The sequence below is a fragment of the Medicago sativa genome, chromosome 2 (genome assembly GCF_051527215.1).
Source record: "Medicago sativa cultivar Bolivia chromosome 2, Bolivia_mono, whole genome shotgun sequence".
Lineage (NCBI taxonomy): Eukaryota > Viridiplantae > Streptophyta > Magnoliopsida > Fabales > Fabaceae > Medicago > Medicago sativa.
In genome coordinates, this window is record NC_140750.1 from 12,645,731 (window position 1) to 12,666,082 (window position 20,352).

General features: G+C 34.4%; 2 protein-coding genes and 1 long non-coding RNA gene across 4 annotated transcripts; 2 read left to right on the forward strand and 1 right to left on the reverse strand.

Moving 5' to 3' along the window:
- Positions 1-1,130: 1,130 nt before the first annotated feature.
- LOC146944646 (uncharacterized) lies at positions 1,131-2,034 on the forward strand. Its single transcript, XR_015026036.1, has 2 exons — positions 1,131-1,205; positions 1,809-2,034. It is a non-coding gene; the product is annotated as an uncharacterized LOC146944646 (long non-coding RNA).
- Positions 2,035-3,453: 1,419 nt separating this feature from the next.
- LOC146944647 (F-box protein CPR1-like) lies at positions 3,454-5,904 on the forward strand. The gene is made up of 2 exons (XM_085743002.1): positions 3,454-4,800; positions 5,551-5,904. The coding sequence occupies exon 1, from the start codon at positions 3,641-3,643 to the stop codon at positions 4,796-4,798; it is 1,158 nt and encodes a 385-aa protein (XP_085599128.1). The 5' UTR covers positions 3,454-3,640; the 3' UTR covers positions 4,799-4,800; positions 5,551-5,904.
- Positions 5,905-7,101: 1,197 nt separating this feature from the next.
- On the reverse strand, positions 7,102-16,970 carry LOC146944648 (glycosyltransferase BC10-like). Of its 2 annotated transcripts, XM_085743003.1 has the most exons (10): positions 16,479-16,970; positions 16,273-16,389; positions 15,172-15,272; positions 14,930-15,001; positions 14,690-14,771; positions 13,360-13,440; positions 13,099-13,140; positions 8,410-8,469; positions 8,054-8,200; positions 7,102-7,599 (listed from the first exon to the last, which is right to left on the reverse strand). In XM_085743003.1, exons 1-10 carry the CDS (start codon positions 16,746-16,748, stop codon positions 7,423-7,425), a joined length of 1,149 nt encoding a protein of 382 aa, XP_085599129.1. In that variant the 5' UTR covers positions 16,749-16,970; the 3' UTR covers positions 7,102-7,422. The 2 variants fall into 2 exon arrangements, with proteins under 2 accessions (XP_085599129.1, XP_085599130.1); XM_085743004.1 differs by lacking the exon at positions 8,054-8,200.
- Between the last annotated feature and the right edge of the window lie 3,382 nt (positions 16,971-20,352).

The following is a 20,352-nucleotide window of genomic DNA, read 5'->3' on the forward strand; positions in this document are numbered from 1 at the left end:
CTAAATGTCAACGTTTTACTTTTTTATATTAGGAAGTATTAAAGGAACCACTCTCAGATTCTAAGAAAAGCCTATGGGACACCTCAGTGCACTCTCCATCACTTCAGCACTAGCCCTGTAACCGTTTGTAACTGCTTTGTAACCCTCTCTGGTACTTTGATACTAGCCTGCTTTAGAATAGTTACCGACACGTGTCAGTCACCTGCAACTGGGAAACTGGTTGAGGATCACATCTATAAATAGACCCTGGTGGTTGTCAATGTTTTTCTTTTTTATATTGATGGTGGTAGGCTGCATTATATTCAACTTAGGAAGAGATATAGACTGGTACTTTCATACTTATTGTGCTGTCGCTTAAGTATCAAATATTGTGCTTGAAGTTCCAGAAATTACTATAGGCAAGATCAAGTAGTTAAACAATGTTTTTGATGGTGTGTTGAATCAATAGTTACAAGGAACTTTGCTACTATTTTTTTGGTTCTTTTCTGCTATGTGTATGCTTCTGATTTTGTGGTTTTTCTGCTACTTTGATTGTAGTATCTTCAATTCATGTTTGTGCGGAATAATATTGTGATTTTTTGTATGTAGTGATAGGTCCTGATAAAATCCTATTAGCAATCTGTGTTGCACTCTAAAGTAATAGGACTTGGGAACCAGTTCTGGTGTTGATTGAATGTACACTTATATTACAATGCGGAATTTGTATGTGTCAATGTGTTATGGCCTAGTGCTGTTTTGGGTGAGGATCTTTAGCAGTAAAAAATGACAATGTTAAAATCTTGCCCACATACCAAAGAAGTTTCTTTTAACTTTAGTGAAGCAGTATGACTCTAATGTTTGCCTCCCTCATGAAAAATTGTCCAGCTCTGCCACGGTCCACGCGGCCTTATGTTTCTCACACATTGTTTTGATACGAGTTGACATCTCAATAACTAAAATTACTAAAAAAATTAACATCGGAGGATTTAATTAAGTTTTTGTTTCAAGTCAGGGAACAATATAACGAGTTGCACCTCTAGGAATCAAAATGGTTGTTGTCCAAAAGGTTTCCTTTAAAATTAAGGATATATTAAAAAGATCGATGTGAATGAAGTAGAAATCGCTGGGTTATGTATTTTCCCTCTTTGCAGGTGTTAATGAAGTTGGCAATAAAAAAACTTCCACATAATTCATCCTTTGGAAGATTAAGAGGAAGTGAAAATGTGGTAAGCTTCTTTTAAATTATTGCTGTTTGTGATAAGTGTTTTTAGATATATTTCTTTTCTAAGAACAATTTCATCAATCAAGCACATCACCACCAACAAGAACAGTTTCACCTATCACTGTCAATGATTTCCCTTATCAAGAACAATTTCATTCATCAATCATTTGGACCACACACATCCCCACCAATAATGGATTTTGCAGTACCTTACTCTTTTCATTTATTAACTGTAGATTTTCACTCATTCAGATTTAAATTTTTGTTTACTTTTACTTTAGTAAATTTTTTCATACTCTTATTCTTCAAGTTGGGTTGTTTCTGATTTGGGAATTTTATGCAGGTTCTGTACATTTAGATTTATTTTCATATCCATTTTCATTCAAATCTATCTCTATGGATGTGAATTTTCTGTGCTCATGTTCTTCTCTGCTCTCAATCTTCTATATGCATGTTTTTTATTTTAGAATTTGAATAGGTATGTTAATGATTTTTGCACAACAATTGTAGTCCTTGTTTTAGTTCATGTGCAGGCTCAAGCCATTTTGATTTTTTGTTATACTGTTCTGGATGCCGACTTTAATCTCATGGAATTTCAATTGTGTAGAGTCAAATCACGGTCACAAAGCACATTTTCCTTTTAGGATTTATTTGAATTTCGTGGCACCTGATTTGCATATTCTTGTTGGACATGCTTATGAAAGCACGTTGAGGTTGGTTATTGTAATTGATGTTGCTGTTTTGGGAGGGTGTCTTTGTATGACTGACTTATGTAACTACTAAAATTGATGTTTGGGTGATGAAAGAATATGGTTAAATCGTGTTTCACTTTATCTTTGGCTTTTTTAAGGCCTTTATGTTATTCAAGTGATAGAGGTAAGGTTTTGTTGGAAGTAAATCTTAACTTGGATGCAAATCTTAATCTTACGAAGCTGTTTTGGTATGATCTCAAGAGTGAACAAGTTACTTATCTTGAAATTCCTAGTTTGAAGGAAGTAATGATTTATGTTGAAAGTCTCGTACCCCCCTCCCTTACCTATTGATAACTAATCATACGAAGGGGAACTAACACAAGTTGAGATGCAAAGCTATAAGCAAGAGAAGGTACTTATTGTTTATCTGAATGTATGTTTGAAAGCTTGCTTTGCATAGAGTGATTTCAATGGTCCCATCATATGATATCCGTATATAAACTTTTTTTAATTGAAAAATGATGTTTGGACAATACATTTCGTATCAGATATGGTGTATGTATTTTGATGTGGAAATAACACAACTGCATTTTGTTAGAGGTCAAATTGAATCACCCTTCTTGTGTAGTTTGTTTATGTACATGCTGTATGTATTTGATATCCTGTGCATGCTGGATTTCAAAAGAAACATTAAAGAGAGCGTATGTTGCGTGTGACCAAAAAAAAAATTATGCTAGACAACAATTCATTTTCTTATAAATTAAATTAAAAAAAGAATAATAATATAATTTTTTTTTTTTAAGGAAATAATATAAATTGATTTTGTTCCTTTGTTTCTGTACCTAGAATAATAATACAATTCATTTTCTAGCAAGGTTACTCACACCTAGAAAATGCAACATAAGAGTTGCTATAAAAGGAAGATAGAAGTGGATCGAAAAAAAATAAAAGGAAGATAGAATTGTTCGACAACGACTTGGTCCTATTGGTGAGCGATGAGTTAAAGGCTATGAAGCCCAAATACAAGATATGATACGGATACGATATGACACCATACGCCGATATGTGAAAATTTTAAAATTCAAGATACGATCCGGCTGAGATACTTCAATAAAAAGTGAATACAATTTGCTTCAAGTCCAACTCCAACTCAATAGCTGTAAGCATTCCCAAAGCTTCGTTCATAGAGACACTCGTTTTATAGTTGCAGCCACACGGTCTTAGCTCCCATAATAATTCCAAACTCATCTCTTGTGCAAATCCCAATTCCAATCTATGAAGTAGCATGATACATAAAAAAAAAAAAAAAAAAAAAAATACAGTGACAATGAATTCTCAAAAAACCTGCAAAAAAAAAAACATTGAGTTACGCCAACGGCAATCCCGTGATAGTGTTATACCAAGACAAAAAAAATAAAAAAATGTGAAAGTAGGTTTTATTTTTTGTTTTGAAGAAGTGAAAGTAGATATTTTTGATAATTAAATCTGTATTGGACTGTAATTTTGTTTCATTCTTTTTTTTTTTTGAAGGAAATTTTGTTTCATTCTAGTTCTAGGGTCAGTTAGAAAGAAAAATATTTCCATGTTTCCCGTATTGACATTTTCGTAAACAAAGCACTTGGCAATGCATGCGAACTTTCCGTTTCAACACAGTTATTCGTAACAACCTACTCTAACATAGCCCCTAACAAAATCCAAATTAGAAATGAAGGAGAAAAATAGAAAACCCTAAACCAGTTTCAATTCCATGGCTGATGTTCCATCGGAATTGTTCATCGATATCCTCTCCCGCTTACCCGTACAATCCCTTCTCCGATTCCGATCAATTTCTAAATCACTTCGATCCTTCATAGATTCCCACACCTTCACCAAACATTACCTCAAAAACTCCCTCGGTATCAAGATCATACTCCGCCACAACTATGATCTCTACCAACTTGATTTCTCTAATCTAACAACCCACGTTAAAATCTCCATTCCTTTAAACATTAATTTATTTAACCCTAAAATCGATCTTCTCGGTGGTTCATGTAACGGCCTCCTTTGCATCTCTAACTGTGTCAGTGAAATCGCTTTCTGGAACCCTAACATCCGTAAACATCGGGTTATCCCTTATCTCCCCATTCCTCGTAATGAATCTGACTTCCACTTATCCAAATGCGTACACGGTTTTGGTTTTGATCAGTCTTCCCGCGATTACAAACTCGTCAGACTCTCCTTTTTCGAAGGGATACGATACATCATGTTCAAAACACAGGTGAGACTCTTCAGCTCCAAAACAAACTCGTGGAAAGCACTTCCCAATATCCCGTACGCTCTTTACAGCACTCAACCTGTTGGGGTTTTCGTTGAGAATTCTCTCCACTGGGTTGTGACTCGGAATAGATCTCAACCTAGTTTAATAGTCGCGTTTAACCTAACACAAGAAGTTTTCAACGAAGTTCCACTTCCAGAAATACAAATGGCAGATAATGTTAAGGGAATTCAAATTGATGTTTCACTTTTGGGAGAGTGTCTTTGTATGACTGTGAATCATGTGAGTGTGAAACATTACATGCAAAATCACATTACTAAGGTTGAGGTTTGGGTGATGAAAATATATGGATTTAGAGATAGTTGGTGTAAATTGTTTACTTTTGAGGATTCGTGCTTCAATAAACCTTTGAGATCTTTGAAGCCTTTATGTTATTCTAGTGATAGAAGTAAAGTTCTGTTGGAAATAAAAGGTAAGGATAGTTGGCGTGATCTCAATAGAGATGGTAAGAAGCTGTTTTGGTATGATCTCAAAAGTGAAGAAGTTACTTGTGTTACAGGAATTCCTAATTTCAATGAAACTATGATTTATGTTGGAACCCTTCTACCACCTTCCTTGCCTATTGATAACTACAATTATATAAAAGCATGAAGGTACTTGTTATAGTTTATCTAAATTTCTTTCAATTCAATGGTCCAATATATCCTCATTTCAACTTTTTATTGAGAAATAAATTTTGGACATCAAAATAAATTTTGATATCAAATTCGGTTAGTTTCTTTAGTTTTTGTGTGTTTTTAAAATTTGTGTAAGTTGTTGAAGATAAAACGTAAGGGAGATAGAGATAGACATATATTCGGTCACATATGGTGTCTGGATTTTGATGTTGAACCACTCTCATTGTATAGTTTATTTAGGTACATGTTGTTTTATGTAATTGATAATGTCTATATTGGATTTCAAAAGAGATCGTGTATGTGGCAAATTATGTTAGACAATGATCCATTTTCTTTTAAATTAGGTTAAAGAAAGAATATCAATATGAATTGATTTTTTTTTCTTTTTCATTACTTGATATCCTCACTCCTAAATCATTATCTTTTACAAGTTTATTCTGGAATGTTGAGTATATGTGGTATTTGTGTGTATAAGGAGAAGAAAATTGTTGTTTAGAAATTTGCCCACCATGAAATTACTCCAAAATTATGTAAATTCATGTTGAAAGCTTGTTGTTGTTTTTTAATCACTATTCTTTTTGATATTTTTTAGTTTACTTCTATGCTTCTATGAGATTCATGTTTTTTTCGTGGGATGACATTGAAAGAGAGCTAAGAGAATAATATTGTGTTCCATATGATGTTTGTATATTGATGTTGAAATAACGACTGTTTTTCTTATTATAGGTTAAATTGAGTCACCCTTCTTGTCCGAAAATTGACATTGACAAAAAGCTAAGGAAGAACGAGTGATTTGCAGATGAAACCGGATGCTCAAGTTGTCTCTCTTGTGATTGAAAATATGATTTTTGAAGATTTAGTTATGGTCGTAGAACTTTGAAAGTGAGAAATTTTCTTTAGTGATAACCTCCAGGATATTGTTCTTGTTTTATTTTATGGATTTTGGTTTGGATGTTCTTGATAATTCTTATGGATTCTTATAATTCCTATGGATTTTTCTTTTATGGACTCTTATGCACTTGATAGTTCCTATTCTTATGGATCTTTAGTTGAAATGATAAAAGCTATTTTGGCTGCAAAGATTTTGGCATTTGCATGTGAAGCATGAGCATCATATCACCATCAATTTAGATGTCAATATTGAAAATGGTCAATTTAGAAAATTTGTGTTTGTGAACTCTAAAATGAGGCAAGCATGTAGACGTAGTAACGATTTTGGTGTCTATATGTAGCAATCTCTTTTTGGTTTGCTATTTTCATTTTTAGTATTTGGATGCAATATTTAATATTGCATGTTTTAAGTTATCCCTGGTATCATTAGGAAGTTTTGAAGTACATAAACCTTAGGGACAGTTTTAACTCTGCCTATAACCAATGGTGAGTAATGTGGAATTTGTTTCTCTTTCACATTTATGCGGGGAAGCAAGAAAGGTACAACATGACTTCTAGTTTGTACTCATTGTTTTGAATAAATTTCTGAATAAACAATTGTGACAACTGATAGAACCAATTTGATGTTGAATTAATTTAGAATTCAGTTCTGAAATTTAAACTCCACACTATTTTAAATGAGATAGTGAAACCTATTGTTTTGAAAGGATCATACAATTATATTGTGCTTTTTTGAAAAGACATTGTAGCCAAATGTTTAGATTAATGATACAATTATAATAATTGGATTTTTGAAATGTGTTTTGTTGCATGATTTTGGAAGGTACTTTTTTATTTTACTTAATAGTTTTTAATGACCATAGGAACATTAAGTACAAAAATAATACTGTGTTAAGATTAATACTTTACTTCTTCATTTTCTGCTGGCTTTAGCTTTTATGAGTTCTCTTGTAACATTCTTTTTAGGGTTTAGTGCGAGTAAGTTTTAAAACTTTAAAGTTCTATTTGTTTGGTGGTCATAGAAGGATCTTTTAAAAAAAGTTATTTTAAACAAAATGAAGGTAATAGAGGTAGAATGAATGCTCATTTACAAGTTCAGAGTGAAAAAGGGGCGCATAGGAGGCTTTGAAAGGAATATTTTTTATAGGGTGATGAAAAAGGGCATGAATGAGGCTTTGAAAAGGAATTTGTTAAGGTAGAGAAATTTGAAATTTCACATGTGACATGTTACAAGGAATCAATGTTTAAAAAAAAAAAAAATCAAAACATTGATAATAAGTCTAAGGTTCTTTACTTCAACTATTAACTTCTAGACTCTCTTTGGAGTTTGAGTGGTAACAGGTGGGGAAGGGAAGATCCTTATCAGTCAGCAATGAGAATTGCATCTATCAAAAATAAAAATTTTAAATATTAAAAGAATGCTTCTTTTTATGCTATATTCTAACATCCTACTCTGTGACTGATCACTGTAGCAATTGTGTATTGATTTACAAAACCTCTTACCGAGCCAATAATATGGTCCTAGCAGCTTGTTACATAGGATTAACTATTTCAACCAAATCTACAAACTTTCCTTCAAAATCTCTGTGCAGTATGCTCTGTATAACCTGAAGTGGTTCCATTGAACGTCGAAAGTATATGTCTAAGTCAGTGGGATATCAGTATCCGGCTAAAGAGCTGTATGGACAAAAGCACAGGTTTCATGTCTCATGGGTTAGCTAGCAATGCAGAAACTTCAAAGTGGTCAATAACTCCATCCCCTAACAAGCGCATAGCTGCTCCCCGAGAGAACTTCCTAGCAAACAAAAAACATGGTACGAAGGTTGAATTGGTGTGACACCATTCTATCCGGTACTCGGTCTCATAATAAACATGGTTGATGTCCTGTTTAAAAAAGATAAAAATAACATGAGAAAATGAAAATAGTTGCATTAAAACATGTTATTAATTCAGCAAAAGTTAGAAAGTAGGTCTTACAGATGTAAAGCAATAAAATCTTATTTCAAGCACAAAAGCGGGGAAACGAATCATTTCCCAGAAATAGTAAAACAGATAATTATTTTTGCTTTCCATTTACAAGCACTTTTATTGATCTCTTTCAAGAAACATGGACACTTCAATCTTATCATCAAAGGTATCAGTTTTTTTCCACCAAGTACGAAACCATAATATAGGGTCATACTGTGCTTATCCAAGCAAACATTCCAGGATTAATCCAACAAGGTTATGTTTGCTTCAAGACAGTTTTCAACTATTTCAATAACTAAATTGTCCTTTCAAACCCAAAACTTGATAAATATATGCTCAAGTAGTCAAGTACAAGGAACCAAAAAATAACCTTTATTTCCTTTATCCTTTTAGGCCCAGCATTTGCATAGCTGAAGGTCATAGGATGCCAGCCTTTATTATCTGTTTTTGTTACCGACTGGTTCCACAAAGTATAGGTCACTGTTCTGCGTTCAAGTTCACCTTCAAGGCCATGCAACTAGCAAAATAGAACAAGAACAAAAATATATAAAATGATTTTAAAATATTAGGAACAATATTCGAGCAAATTAATCCTTGAAGAGTTATTGCACATTATTTTACGAGGGTCGTTTGTGAATAAAGCAGAAGCAAGAATAATAGGATAGAAGAACACATCCTGTAACCAACAAATGTAGATGATGATGGAAATATAATATCAATACTTACTGCAAGCAATGTCTGCACGTAGTGCTCATCTGGAATACAGTTATGCTGCTTCTGAAGTTTCTGCAATTACACCAAAACCATATCAAATGGTTATCATTAAACCATATTCAATTATCCATAGCAAATGATAATAAATATGAAAATAAAAAAATATATCATAAAAGAGGTACTGGATAGCATAACAGCGTCGTCAGTACAACAACAACAACAACAACAACAACCAAGCCTTATCCCACTAAATGGGGTCGGCTACATGGATCAAATGACGCCATAGTGTTCTATCAAAAACCATATTTGGATCCAACTCATTGACCACTAAATCTTTTTGAATGGTTTTCTTAAGTCTTCCTCTACCTCTTTTAACCTGACTCTCCTCCATTTGATCTACTCTTCTTACAACGGCATCTACGGGTCTTCTCTCTACATGTCCAAACCATCTAAGCCTATTTTCTACCAACTTTTCTACTATAGGTGCTACCCCCACTCTCTCTCTAATGGTGTCATTTCTAATTAGGGATGGCAATTGGACCCAGGCCCGATGGGTACCCGCAAAAAAAACCCGCAATGGGTAGGGTAAAACCCCGCTTTTATGGGTATGGGCATGGGTCCGGGTAATTACCCGCAAACTTAAAAGGGTACGGGCAGGGGTATGGGCACTATACTACCCAGCCCCGCAACCCGCATATATGTATTTATTATATATATTCAAAAAAATAAAAATAAATAATTTATGTATATTAATTAATTAATTTACCTAACTATTTAAGCTTAAACCTAAACCTAAAAATTGCTTATTACAACCTAAACCTAAACCTAAAAATTGCTTAAACCTAAACCTAATAATTTATGTATATTAATTATTTTTTGGTATAGCTTCTATTGGTATAATTGGACCAATGCAATATTTAGAAGTGAAGGACAAGCGCTTGCAAACTTTTCAAGACTCTAATTCTGAAGATGAGGTAAAATAATATAAAAACTTTAGCAACAATTTATTATAACTTGAACATGCAACTGCAACTTTTTAATGTATAACTAATGGAAGGTATCTGTTTTTTCTTTATTTCTAGGATATGGAGGACATAGGCTCAGGAGCTACAAATTGATGATTTAAATCAATTTTATGTTTATTTTAGTATGCACTTTTTTATATGAATTTTGAATGTTTTTATTTTAATTTTCGAGGGATATTTTGGATGTTTTTTTATTTCGTTAAATACTACGATTTGTACTATTTTATGAGTTGATTCGAATTTTTTTGGATCATAGTTTTATTTCAATTGTTTTGCTTTTTTATTGTCTTTTCGTAGTTAAAGTGCGGGTAATGGGTACGGGTATGGGCACTTAGGTGCCCATAGGGTATGGGGAAGGGCACTAAAGTTGTTGCCCACGAGGGTACGGGCACGGGTACGGGCATTTTTTAGAAACGCGGGTATGGGGATGGGTACTATAGTACCCTGCCCATTGGGTACCCATTGCCATCCCTATTTCTAATCCTATCCTGTCTAGTCTTACCACTCATCCAACGCAACATCCTCATCTCCGCTATGCTTACTTTACTCTTGTGTTGGCTCTTAACCGCCCAACACTCCGTACCATACAACATTGCCGGTCTGACTGCTGTCCGATAGAACTTTACTTTCAGCTTAAGTGGTACTTTCTTATCGCACAAAACACCTGTGGCTCTTCTCCATTTCAACCACCCAGCTTGAATACGATGATGTACATCAGCTTCTATTTCTCCGTCATTTTGTACTATGGACCCAAGATATCTAAACCGTGTAACTTGGGGTATGACATGATCTCCAACTTTCACCTCCAAGGTAGACCCACTTCTCCTTTTGCTGAAGTTGCATTTCATATACTCCGTCTTGCTTCTACTCAGGCGGAAGTCATACGCTTCTAAGGCTTGCCTCCAAGTCTCTAGCCTCCCGTTTAACTCCTCCCTCGACTCACCAAGCAAGACTACATCATCTGCAAAAAGCATACATCTCGGTGCTAACTCTTGGATGTGTTCCGTCAGTACATCCAAAACTAAAGTAAAAAGATAAGGACTTAGGGTTGACCCTTGGTGCAGTCCTATTGTTATGGGTAAATCTACGTGCGTCCTCACACTGGTCGAAGCCCCCTCATACATATCCTGGATAGCTCTAATATAGGCAATCCTCACCCCTTTCTTCTCCAGGGCATTCCACAAAATCTCAGGTACTCCATCATACGCCTTCTCCAAATCAATGAAAACTAAGTGTAAGTTTTTTTATCCGTCCGATATCGCTCCATCATGCGTCGAAGTAAGTAGATCGTTTCCATAGTCGACCTCCCAGGCATAAAACCAAATTGGTTATCCGTAACTTGAGTCTCTTTTCTTAGTCTTCGCTCAATTACCCTTTCCCATAACTTCATGGTATGACTCATTAGCTTAATTCCCCTATAATTCGCGCAATGTTGTATATCCCCCTTGTTCTTATAGATTGGAATTAAGGTGCTTCTTCTCCACTCGTCTGACATTTTCTTCGTCCTCATAATCTCGTTGAAAAGTTTTGTGAGCCACACAATTCCTCTATCGCCAAGACTTTTCCACACTTCGATAAGTATGTTGTCAGGCCCAACTGCCTTGCCATTACTCATCCTTTTCAACGCTTCTTTCACCTCGTGCTCCTGAATCCGACGATAATAGTTATAGTTCCGGTCCTCCTCTCTGATGTCTAACATGTTAGAGTCTGGTAAGATCTCATATCCTTCATTAAATAAGTTAGTGGAAATACTTCTTCCATCTATCCTTAATATCTCTTTCTTGCACCAAAACTCTACCCTCTTCATCCTTAATACACTTCACTTGGTCCAAGTCTCTTGTCTTTCATTCTCGTCCCTTCGCAAGCTTGTATATTGATTTCTCCCCCTCCTTGATACCTAAAGATTGATATAATCCTTCAAATGCTTGAGTTCCCGCTTGGCTCAACGCCTTCTTAGCCTCTTTCCTAGCTATCTTATATTTATCCCAAGTTTCAGCATTTTTACACTTAGATCAATCTTTAAAACAATCTCTCTTGATCCGAACTTTACTCTGAACACTGTCATTCCACCACCAAGATTCTTTACCCCTAGGTCCAAAACCTCTAGATTCTCCCAACGTCTCTTTTGCCACCTTCTTAATCTCATGAGTCATCCTCTCCCACATATCATTAGCGCTTCCATGTGGTTGCCGGAAACCTCCCTCTAATATCTTGTGTTGAAATATCCTTTGTTTGTCACCCTTTAAATGCCACCACTTGATTCGCAGAGCCCCGTTACGGTCTCTTCTCTTTGCCTTCCTCTTAACCCTTACATCCATCACCATTACTCTATGATGGGTAGTTAAGCCTCTCCAGGTATGACTTTACAGTCTAGTATAAACAATATTATGGTTTCATCATACTCTATAGATGAAGTATATTGTTGACGCTAACAACAAAGGAAAGATCCATTCAATTCAACGTCCGTTTTGTGGGTCTGAAAAGTAAACCCATCTGAACATACTCTCATCAGATGTGAAATAAAAAAAAAAAGGAATTCACTTTTACCCACAATGCTTCACTCATCGAATGTTCAATTTCAGTCTCATCTAGACCGTTGACAATAAATACCTACTAGAATTAAAATACTAAAGAAAGGAAGATGGGAATCTAAATACTCCTATTAAATAATTTTCTCAATATGTTTTGAAACAGAGTTTCGTCAAATGAAATTCAAAAACTAGTAAATTAGACACATCATCTCATAACTTATCAACGTTTTCAAAACCAGACAAGTTAAACTGATAAAGGGTGGTTTGCCTCATTTACTTGCTTCAGAGATGGTTTTCAGTATTGCAGTTCTGAGAGCTTGACCGGACCAGTCAGTAGACTGCTTCCCAGTTAAACCGTTCAGACTGATCTTCCACATCATATCACATTCTACACGAGTAAACACGGCAACTTATGATCTAGTTTGATTTGAAAAAAGGCTTAATTATAGTTTTGGTCTCGGGTTTTATTCAATTCGGGGTTTTGATCCCTCCATTACTAAATCTGAGATTTTGGTCCCTCAATTATAAAATCTGACATTTTGCTAACTCGTGAAATTATGGCATAAATTTTGTGATGTGTCAAGTGATACAATAATGTCTAGAATTGTCATGAGCATTTACAACAAAAGAGTCAAAAAAGACGAAAAACATGTACTATAGATTGTTTGTAAATCAGTCAAATTGAGCAAAAATGTCACCATATCACTTGCTATGTCATCATATCAATTGCCGAATCCTCATATCACCTTCCACATCATATCACATGTCATTATATCGAATTTTTGTCTCAAATTTCAGATTGAGGACAAAATGTCAAATATTTAAATAAACTTGGGGACCAACATCTCAGATTTAGAAACAAGGAGACTAAAATCTCAAATTGGTTAAAATAAAGGGACCAAAAATGCAATTAAGCCAAAAAAATTGGACTGATCATTTACAATTCATCATTTCAACCAAAGATTGGATGCATGCCCAAAGGATAGTCCTATATGTTCCCAAAAATAAATGATTTTGAACTTACAATTCAAAGCCATTTTCTAATCTTACATTAATATTAATTAATAAATCTATAATTTTTGCCTGATAACATGATGCTTTCTGGTAACAACATAATGTAAGAAAACTAAAACTAGACTACTTACAAGATTCAGCTTTCCCTTTCTGGTATCAATTGGTGGACGCCTCTGCCAAATGAAGAAAATGAAGTTAGACTTTTTTTTCATTAGTATTAGCACATTACGGACTTGCAGTCCAGTTTAGTATAGTAATGTATGCTAAAGAGTTTAGTTTTGAATTCTTTCAGATGACTATGATGTAATATAAACCAGCTTTAACAAATGAATACAAGAATATTGTATCCAATGTAGTATTGTAGTTAAACTAACTAAAGATGGATCACATACCTTACAGTATCTCTTAAAGACAGAGAAGATAACATCATCATCAACAATCACTTCTGCATGCTTACGAACTAAGGTAACCCACTGGAAAAACAGGATAAATTCAAATTACAACATGACAAGTGGAGCACTATAATTTTATCAGTAAGCCCTTAGTCCTTACCAATGTCAGCTCTGTGAAGCAACACTGGCGATAGTTTGTACTTAGTTTCTAAACTGGGTAAAATAAATTATCATATAAATTCAGAACTTTCAGGTTATTTTGCAACTAATTTCAAATTAATTTTTAGTTTAGTTAAAATTTGTCATTGGTTATACAAAGAATAGAAGTAGACTGCAATTATATATGGAGAAAAAGAAGATAAAGAAACTTCAATACAAATATTAAACAGAAGAGACAATATTCAAAATAAATACAAAAATATAGTAGAAAAAATAGGAATCCTTAATACAAATGGAATACAAAAAACCAACTTTATTATTTTTACATAAACTAATTTTAACTTGAAAACAGATTTCGGCAAGAACTAGTTTTTAAAGCCTCCAAATAATGATCACCACCTAACTTTTTCCAGCTAGGAGAGTTCTACAAAATGGATCAATGATCAACCGAAGTCATAAAGCCCTGTCATGTACTAGATAAGATTCAATTATAGACCATTTATCTCTAAATATCTCTAAATAGCTTGACCTATGGTTTTACTTAATAGACCGTTTATCTCTAAATCTCTCTAAATGGCTTGACCTATAGTTTTACGTAGTCTTTCTTCTCTCTATGTGATTGTATTTTTAATCCTACCTTGTCATGTACAACCACTCATCAATTGTAAAATTCACATCTCTATCACATTGTACTCTCTAAAATCCAAATGCTTCGTTCTAATATTGGCTACATCTATCCATACATCCAGTTTTTATAGTTTGGCAAACACCCCCTTATACTCTATCAATCCTTCAACAAGCCAAATTGATGCTTTTTCATCAGCTAGTATCAACAAAATTTGTGTGTTAACAAAAACTAAGCTACTTTTAAACAGAAGTATGCGACTACAATCTGGACCACAGCGTAATCGTAATGGATTATCATGTGACTGGAAGTTCATTGCGACTACGATTGAGACAGCATCGCTGTATTTGGATGTAATTCAAAACGCTACATTTATCATGATCACTGTTTTAAACCTTGAATTTCGCCTCACTAATATATCATATCCCATTTGTGTAACAAATAAACACAACTGTAGATAAAAAATGCCAAGGGAAGGGGTCCTGTATGATTGGATTGAACAACAATAAGGTTCAGTATGACAAAATCAAAGATAAGAGAAATAACCTGGGACCCTTTACGCCATTTTTCCCTTGGTATCTTAGGTGACATTTTTGGGTTGTAGCAACCCTCTTTCGCATCAAGAAAGCTGTAACAATATAAACAAAACAGTTCAATTCACCTGGCAAATATCTCCATCTCACAAGGTAAAATGTGTGTGTGTTTGTGTAAGCGTGGACTCATTATGATTCAGCAATATAAAAAAAATTAGTGCTGAGCACCTCAAGAACCAAAGCCTTCTTCTACCTGTCCACGAAACTCTTCGGAGAAACCATGATATAATTGTATACATAGGAAAAGTTGTACAGAGGAACACAGCTGCACATGGAAAACAGAAACTCAGATTCTTATCATGGCAAAGTAAAGTTCATGCAAAAACATATCCTAACCCCAACCAATCCTTCAAGTAAGGTTGAGAAAAGTAACGGAGAAAGAAAAAAAAAAATCCTGTGGAAACTTGTGTTAATACAAGACTTTAAAACACAAACCTATCTGAGAGAAGAACAAATCTTTGATTTGCAGGGTCTTCCAAAGCCGCTGAAAGTAACAGCCTTTCAGCCTGAATCATACTTGATTCTCCCCATAAAACCTAAGATATGCAACACTGAATTCTCAAAAACAGGTGATAAAACAACAAAATCAAACTCATGACAACATATAACAGTATTATAACTTATGCTCAACTACATCTGCATTAACTGTCAGGCTAACATCATAAATCCTTGCAATAAGTGTCCTAAAAGAGTGACACAGACACTTTTCAACATCAAATGCTTTGTTTCATATCAGCAGATTATTACATAACAATCTGATAGACCCCCAATAAAACATGCGAACTAATGGAAATGACGATTGAGGAAGGATTATCATCACTCCATGAGCATTCTCAGTTATAAGTTTATGTATTTGGGTGATTTTCCTATGCTAGAAACAAAATTATGAAATTGGGTGTAACGTCTCCATCATGCAAACATCACATAACCATTAACCTGTTAAACTAACTAACCTATTGAAATCAACTAAGTGTATGTTTGGTTCCAATTTTGGAGAAGCCAAAATTGATTCTAGAGGCGTGTAATCGATTTTACCTCCAGAATTGATTCTAATTTCAGACTAGAAATTGAAACTTTTGATTATAGAATTGATTTTTACACTCCATACTTGTTTGGAATCACATTGAACACCACACACACCGTCATTTGGCTAATGCTTCAAATTGGAGCTTCTACGTTTTCAAGTTTTTTAAGCATCGGGACGCAAGAATTGATACATCAACGCGAAACCAAACTCGGCATCTAATTTATTGTTCAACCCACTTTTAGAGAAATGTATCGAAACATAAATCAACCTTCACAACCGAATAATTGTCGTCACGCACATAATTTTAGCCTTTTACATAGAAGACAAAATGGTAATTTTACAATCAACTTAACATGTCCTAAAATCACGAATAAACTCAATTTTCATACAAAATTTAATTTTTCATATGAAGTCCACCCCTTTATGCTATTTATTTTCAAAAGTAACAACACACAGAACAAGAAAAATGAAACCTTAAACTTAACCTTTTCAAAGGGAGTTGAACTAACCTGAATACTATTACTGAGTTGTCGACCATAGAAAAAGTGAGACCTTGTTGTAGACTCATCCAACACAAACCCTGGCTTCGAATGAACATAAATCGAAAAATTCGACACATCACCATTCTACAAAAAAAAACTTTGAAAATTAAAATCACCCAAAAAAATCAACAAAATACTGAAAAAAAAAACAGAGAAGAAGAAATAGAAGGAACCTGAAAGAAAGCACCCCAGAGAAAATCAAGGGGAATATTTTGACGAACGAGGAACAAAAACGCGATTTTTGGAGGACCATCGAAGACGACGTTAGAAATTCGAATTGTTGAGGGTTTGGAAATTGAGTTAGAATTGGAGTTAAGTGTGAAAAGAGCTAAGGTAACTAAAACGACGACGCAGAAGATTGAAACTACGCTGAAGAGAATCAAAAGCTTGCCGCTAAGCTTGATCGACGACACGTGGCGGCGTTTCACGGTTCTCGCCGCCATTTCTAAATTCTGGTAGTAATTCTAATTCCCTCACCAACTATACTTTACTTTATTTTTCTTATTCTTATTCTTATTCTTATAAGTTAAGTTATGTTAATAAATAGATATATACTATGATATGATTGTAGTGATGATATAACCAAGAAAAGAAAACAGAGAGAGATGTGGAATTGGAATTGGTTGAAGGTGGAGAGGTACTATGCTATGCTATGCTACTGCTACAGAGGAAGGAAGGAAATTACAAACTTTACTTTATTCAATTTCACGGGACATACATGCGTGTTGTTACGATACTCGCGCGTCAAAACGTCGTCGTCTGAGTCATTTTGACATGTAGTGGCTGTGGGTCCCACTAGAATCAGGAGTAATGGTATGTGTATGCGTCTGTCTGCCTAGCCATGTCATGTGTTGTTGTAACTAAAGGCTGTTGTGTTGCGATGAAAATGGCACCGTCGTCGGCTTCAATCACACTGTTTTTTAATGCAAGCTAAGAACACGTATTCCTACTTTTATTTATTAAGTTTCATACCTGTGCTGTCTGTAGATAAAGTTGTTGTGACAGGGTGGGTACTGGGTAACTTCTGAAGTGGTCCACCAAAATATGCAACCCGTAATTGTTTGGTATAAAAGAAAGAAGAGAAATGATATTTTGACAACCATTTTTTGACAACTTTCTCTCTCATACTCACATGATGTTGTTATCCTCTCTCTTCCTTTTTCTCTCTCCGTTGTTTTTGACCAATAAGAAGTAAGAAAAACAAGATTGTCAACAAAGTTGTCATCAAATGGATGTCAAAATATCATTACTCAAGAAAGAAATGTTACTATTCTTTAGAAAGACAATAATATCCTGAAGTTCAAACAACATATGATTTGTTACCATAATCCACCAGTGACATATGCTTGCGTAAACCATCAACATGGATAGTTAGAAGAAAATTATGAGCATGCAACGCTTGCAAACACCTTAAAACTGTCTTATGTCTAGTGGTCATTTCCAACTTAACTTTCATATCTTAAACACTTTTATTAAAAAAGGCACTCACCAAAACATGTTGTGCTTTTGGAAGGATGTTGCCCTTGCAAGTAAAACTGTTAACGTCAAAATTTGGAATCGTACCACGAAGACTATACAAAACATTGTTAATATCTGAGTTCATACCACTTATCTCACTGTCTCTCTAAATATGATCTTGTAGCACCCAAGACTGAGCTTTAGAAGCCACAAAAGCGTATGAGGAAGTGGTGAGTACAAACCAAACCCCCCCCCCCCCCCCCCCCAAACTTAATAAGTAAAGAAGCCAACCTCCTTTGAAGGTCCCCAAAGATAGGACCTCCACACACCACAATGTCCTTGACCGCTCCACACAACCCTTTATAAAACAACATAGCCGCTTCCTCCATGTGAATCAGTTGACACATCCTTAGGCCAAAGAAAAGTTTAGCGATTCTCATGCATGATCGAAGTAGAAGAAGTTCACTCAAATGATCCCTTAATTGTGGAAGAAGTTCACCCCCAACATTGGCCTCCAAATATCCGAAAGGACCAAACCCCCATGATGCTTATTACCATCACACGAAGGCCAAAAGATCGCAATCTTACGAATATTCAATTCAAGGCCCAATTCTAGCCCAGAATCCCGAATGATGACCAAGGTTTTAGTCTCCTCCTCTGAATCCCTATAGAATTATTGAAAGCGTAAGTATACTAAATTTGAAACTTGTCAACACATCATGATCATAACTCATTTAAAAACCTCTAAATAATTTAGAGAATTACAAAATAACTAGAACTTCCTTTTATTAAATAGATTTGTCACTAAAAAAAGCAGCAGATTGAGTTGTTGCAATTAAAGCCTCTTTTGGGCATTATGATATTTATTCATTACCACGAAATAACTCTTATAGTTAGGGGTGTGCAAAGTTAAAACCAAACCAAAACCATAACCAATATTTGGTTTTGGTTCAGTTCCTAAACTCATTTCACTAAAATCCGGTTTTTTTGCGAAACCAGTTTGGGTTATAACCGGTTCAAAACCAGTTCAGACTTCAGATCTGTTTTACAAAAAAAAACCCAATTTCTTTAATTGACTCGGTTTTAAACACTATCTTCTGAAAACGTTTCTTCCGAGTCAACCCGTTTATGAGAAATGGAAACAACACAAAACTCGAACAAAGCTCTCTGGTTGACCCACCACTTCTACCGTTTGGTCGACACCGTTCTCTGCCACATCAACAATATTTACTGTAACAACAATTTCAAAATCCACCACACATAAACCTTTCTCTTTACGTTTTTCTTCTAAAATTATGAGATTCACAAAATTAACCTTGACGGCGGAGTTGAAGGAGATAAGAAGAATTGAGAAGCAATTTGCTATTTGCGATTTCAGAAGCAATTTTCCAGATTTGCGATTTCAGAAGCAATTTGCGATTGAGAAGCAATTTGTGATTTCAGAATCAATTTTCCAGATTTCAGAACCGTCATAGTCAACCTGTTTAAAATCTGAAATGGTTAAAATCTGGATCCGAATTTTAGCCGGTTTGGATATCCAACCCGTTTAAAATGGGTTGGTTGGTAACCCATTTACAAAAAATCCAGATATTTTAAAGTGGACTGGATATGGTTATGGGTTTGGGCCTAAAACTGGTTGATATGCACACCCCTACTTATAGTATCTGTCGAAAAAAAAAGACTCTTACAGTAGCAGCTTCCTCACAAAAAAAAAACAAAAAAGAAAGAAACTTATAGTGGTAATTATACATTAATTTAGTTAGAAAATTGTGAAATTTATACTACGAAAAAGTTATGTGATTTGATCTGTTTGGGTACAACATAAATTATGATACCAAATCATTCGGGATATTCATTAATAAAGCTTTATGCTTTGTCGGCATAAAATTGGCAAGTCGTTTATTTTTAAATGAGTAAATTACACTCTCCTTCCCTCAAAATGTTTGAATTACACTCCCCTTCCCTCTTATGTTAAAATATACACTTCTCTCCCTTGAAAAGTAAAATTCATACTTCCCTCTCCTATAAGATGCTTGAATCACAACCTTCTCCCTTAATAAGTAAATATGGACTACAATTTAATCTATTTTAACATAAATAAATATTTTTATAATATATATTATTTTTGAATCACCATTTAAAAAATATAAATTCGTTTCTTTATAATATAAATGTCAATGACAATTAAATTTAAATATTTTGTTATTAATTTTATAATTTCGTGTATAAAATTCACTTTTAAATAACCATACTTGATCGACTTCAGTAATTTTTCACGTATTTTAATTTTATGTTGGGTTGTTTCATATTTTATAATATGGTTTAAAACTATATGTTAATGAGATTGTGAATAAAAAAAATAGAGAAAGATATGTATTCAAAATTAGATTATATTAAAATGAACCTGTACTGCTTTCTTTGAAGTGTGTTAGATTATTTTTTTGCTAGATTATTAGAAATTAAAAAAAAATTATTGAGGGACTAAAGCGTAGATTTTAACTTAAGAGGGATGGGGAATGTAATTCAAGCTTCTCTCAAGGGAGGAGAGTGAAATATTTTCTAATATGTTTTGAATAAGAGGGGAGGGGA

What these genes read in the sequence shown, in the direction of transcription:
- LOC146944647 (XM_085743002.1), top strand. Translation starts at nt 3,641, where the DNA reads ATGGCTGATGTTCCATCGGAATTGTTCATCGATATCCTCTCCCGCTTA.
- LOC146944648 (XM_085743003.1), bottom strand. Translation starts at nt 16,748, where the DNA reads ATGGCGGCGAGAACCGTGAAACGCCGCCACGTGTCGTCGATCAAGCTT. An exon ending in AACTCAGTAATAGTATTCAG is followed by an intron (nt 15,273 to 16,272) that starts GTTAGTTCAACT and finishes TGCATATCTTAG; the next exon opens with GTTTTATGGGGAGAATCAAG. An exon ending in AAAGGATAAAGGAAATAAAG is followed by an intron (nt 7,600 to 8,053) that starts GTTATTTTTTGG and finishes TTTTTTAAACAG; the next exon opens with GACATCAACCATGTTTATTA.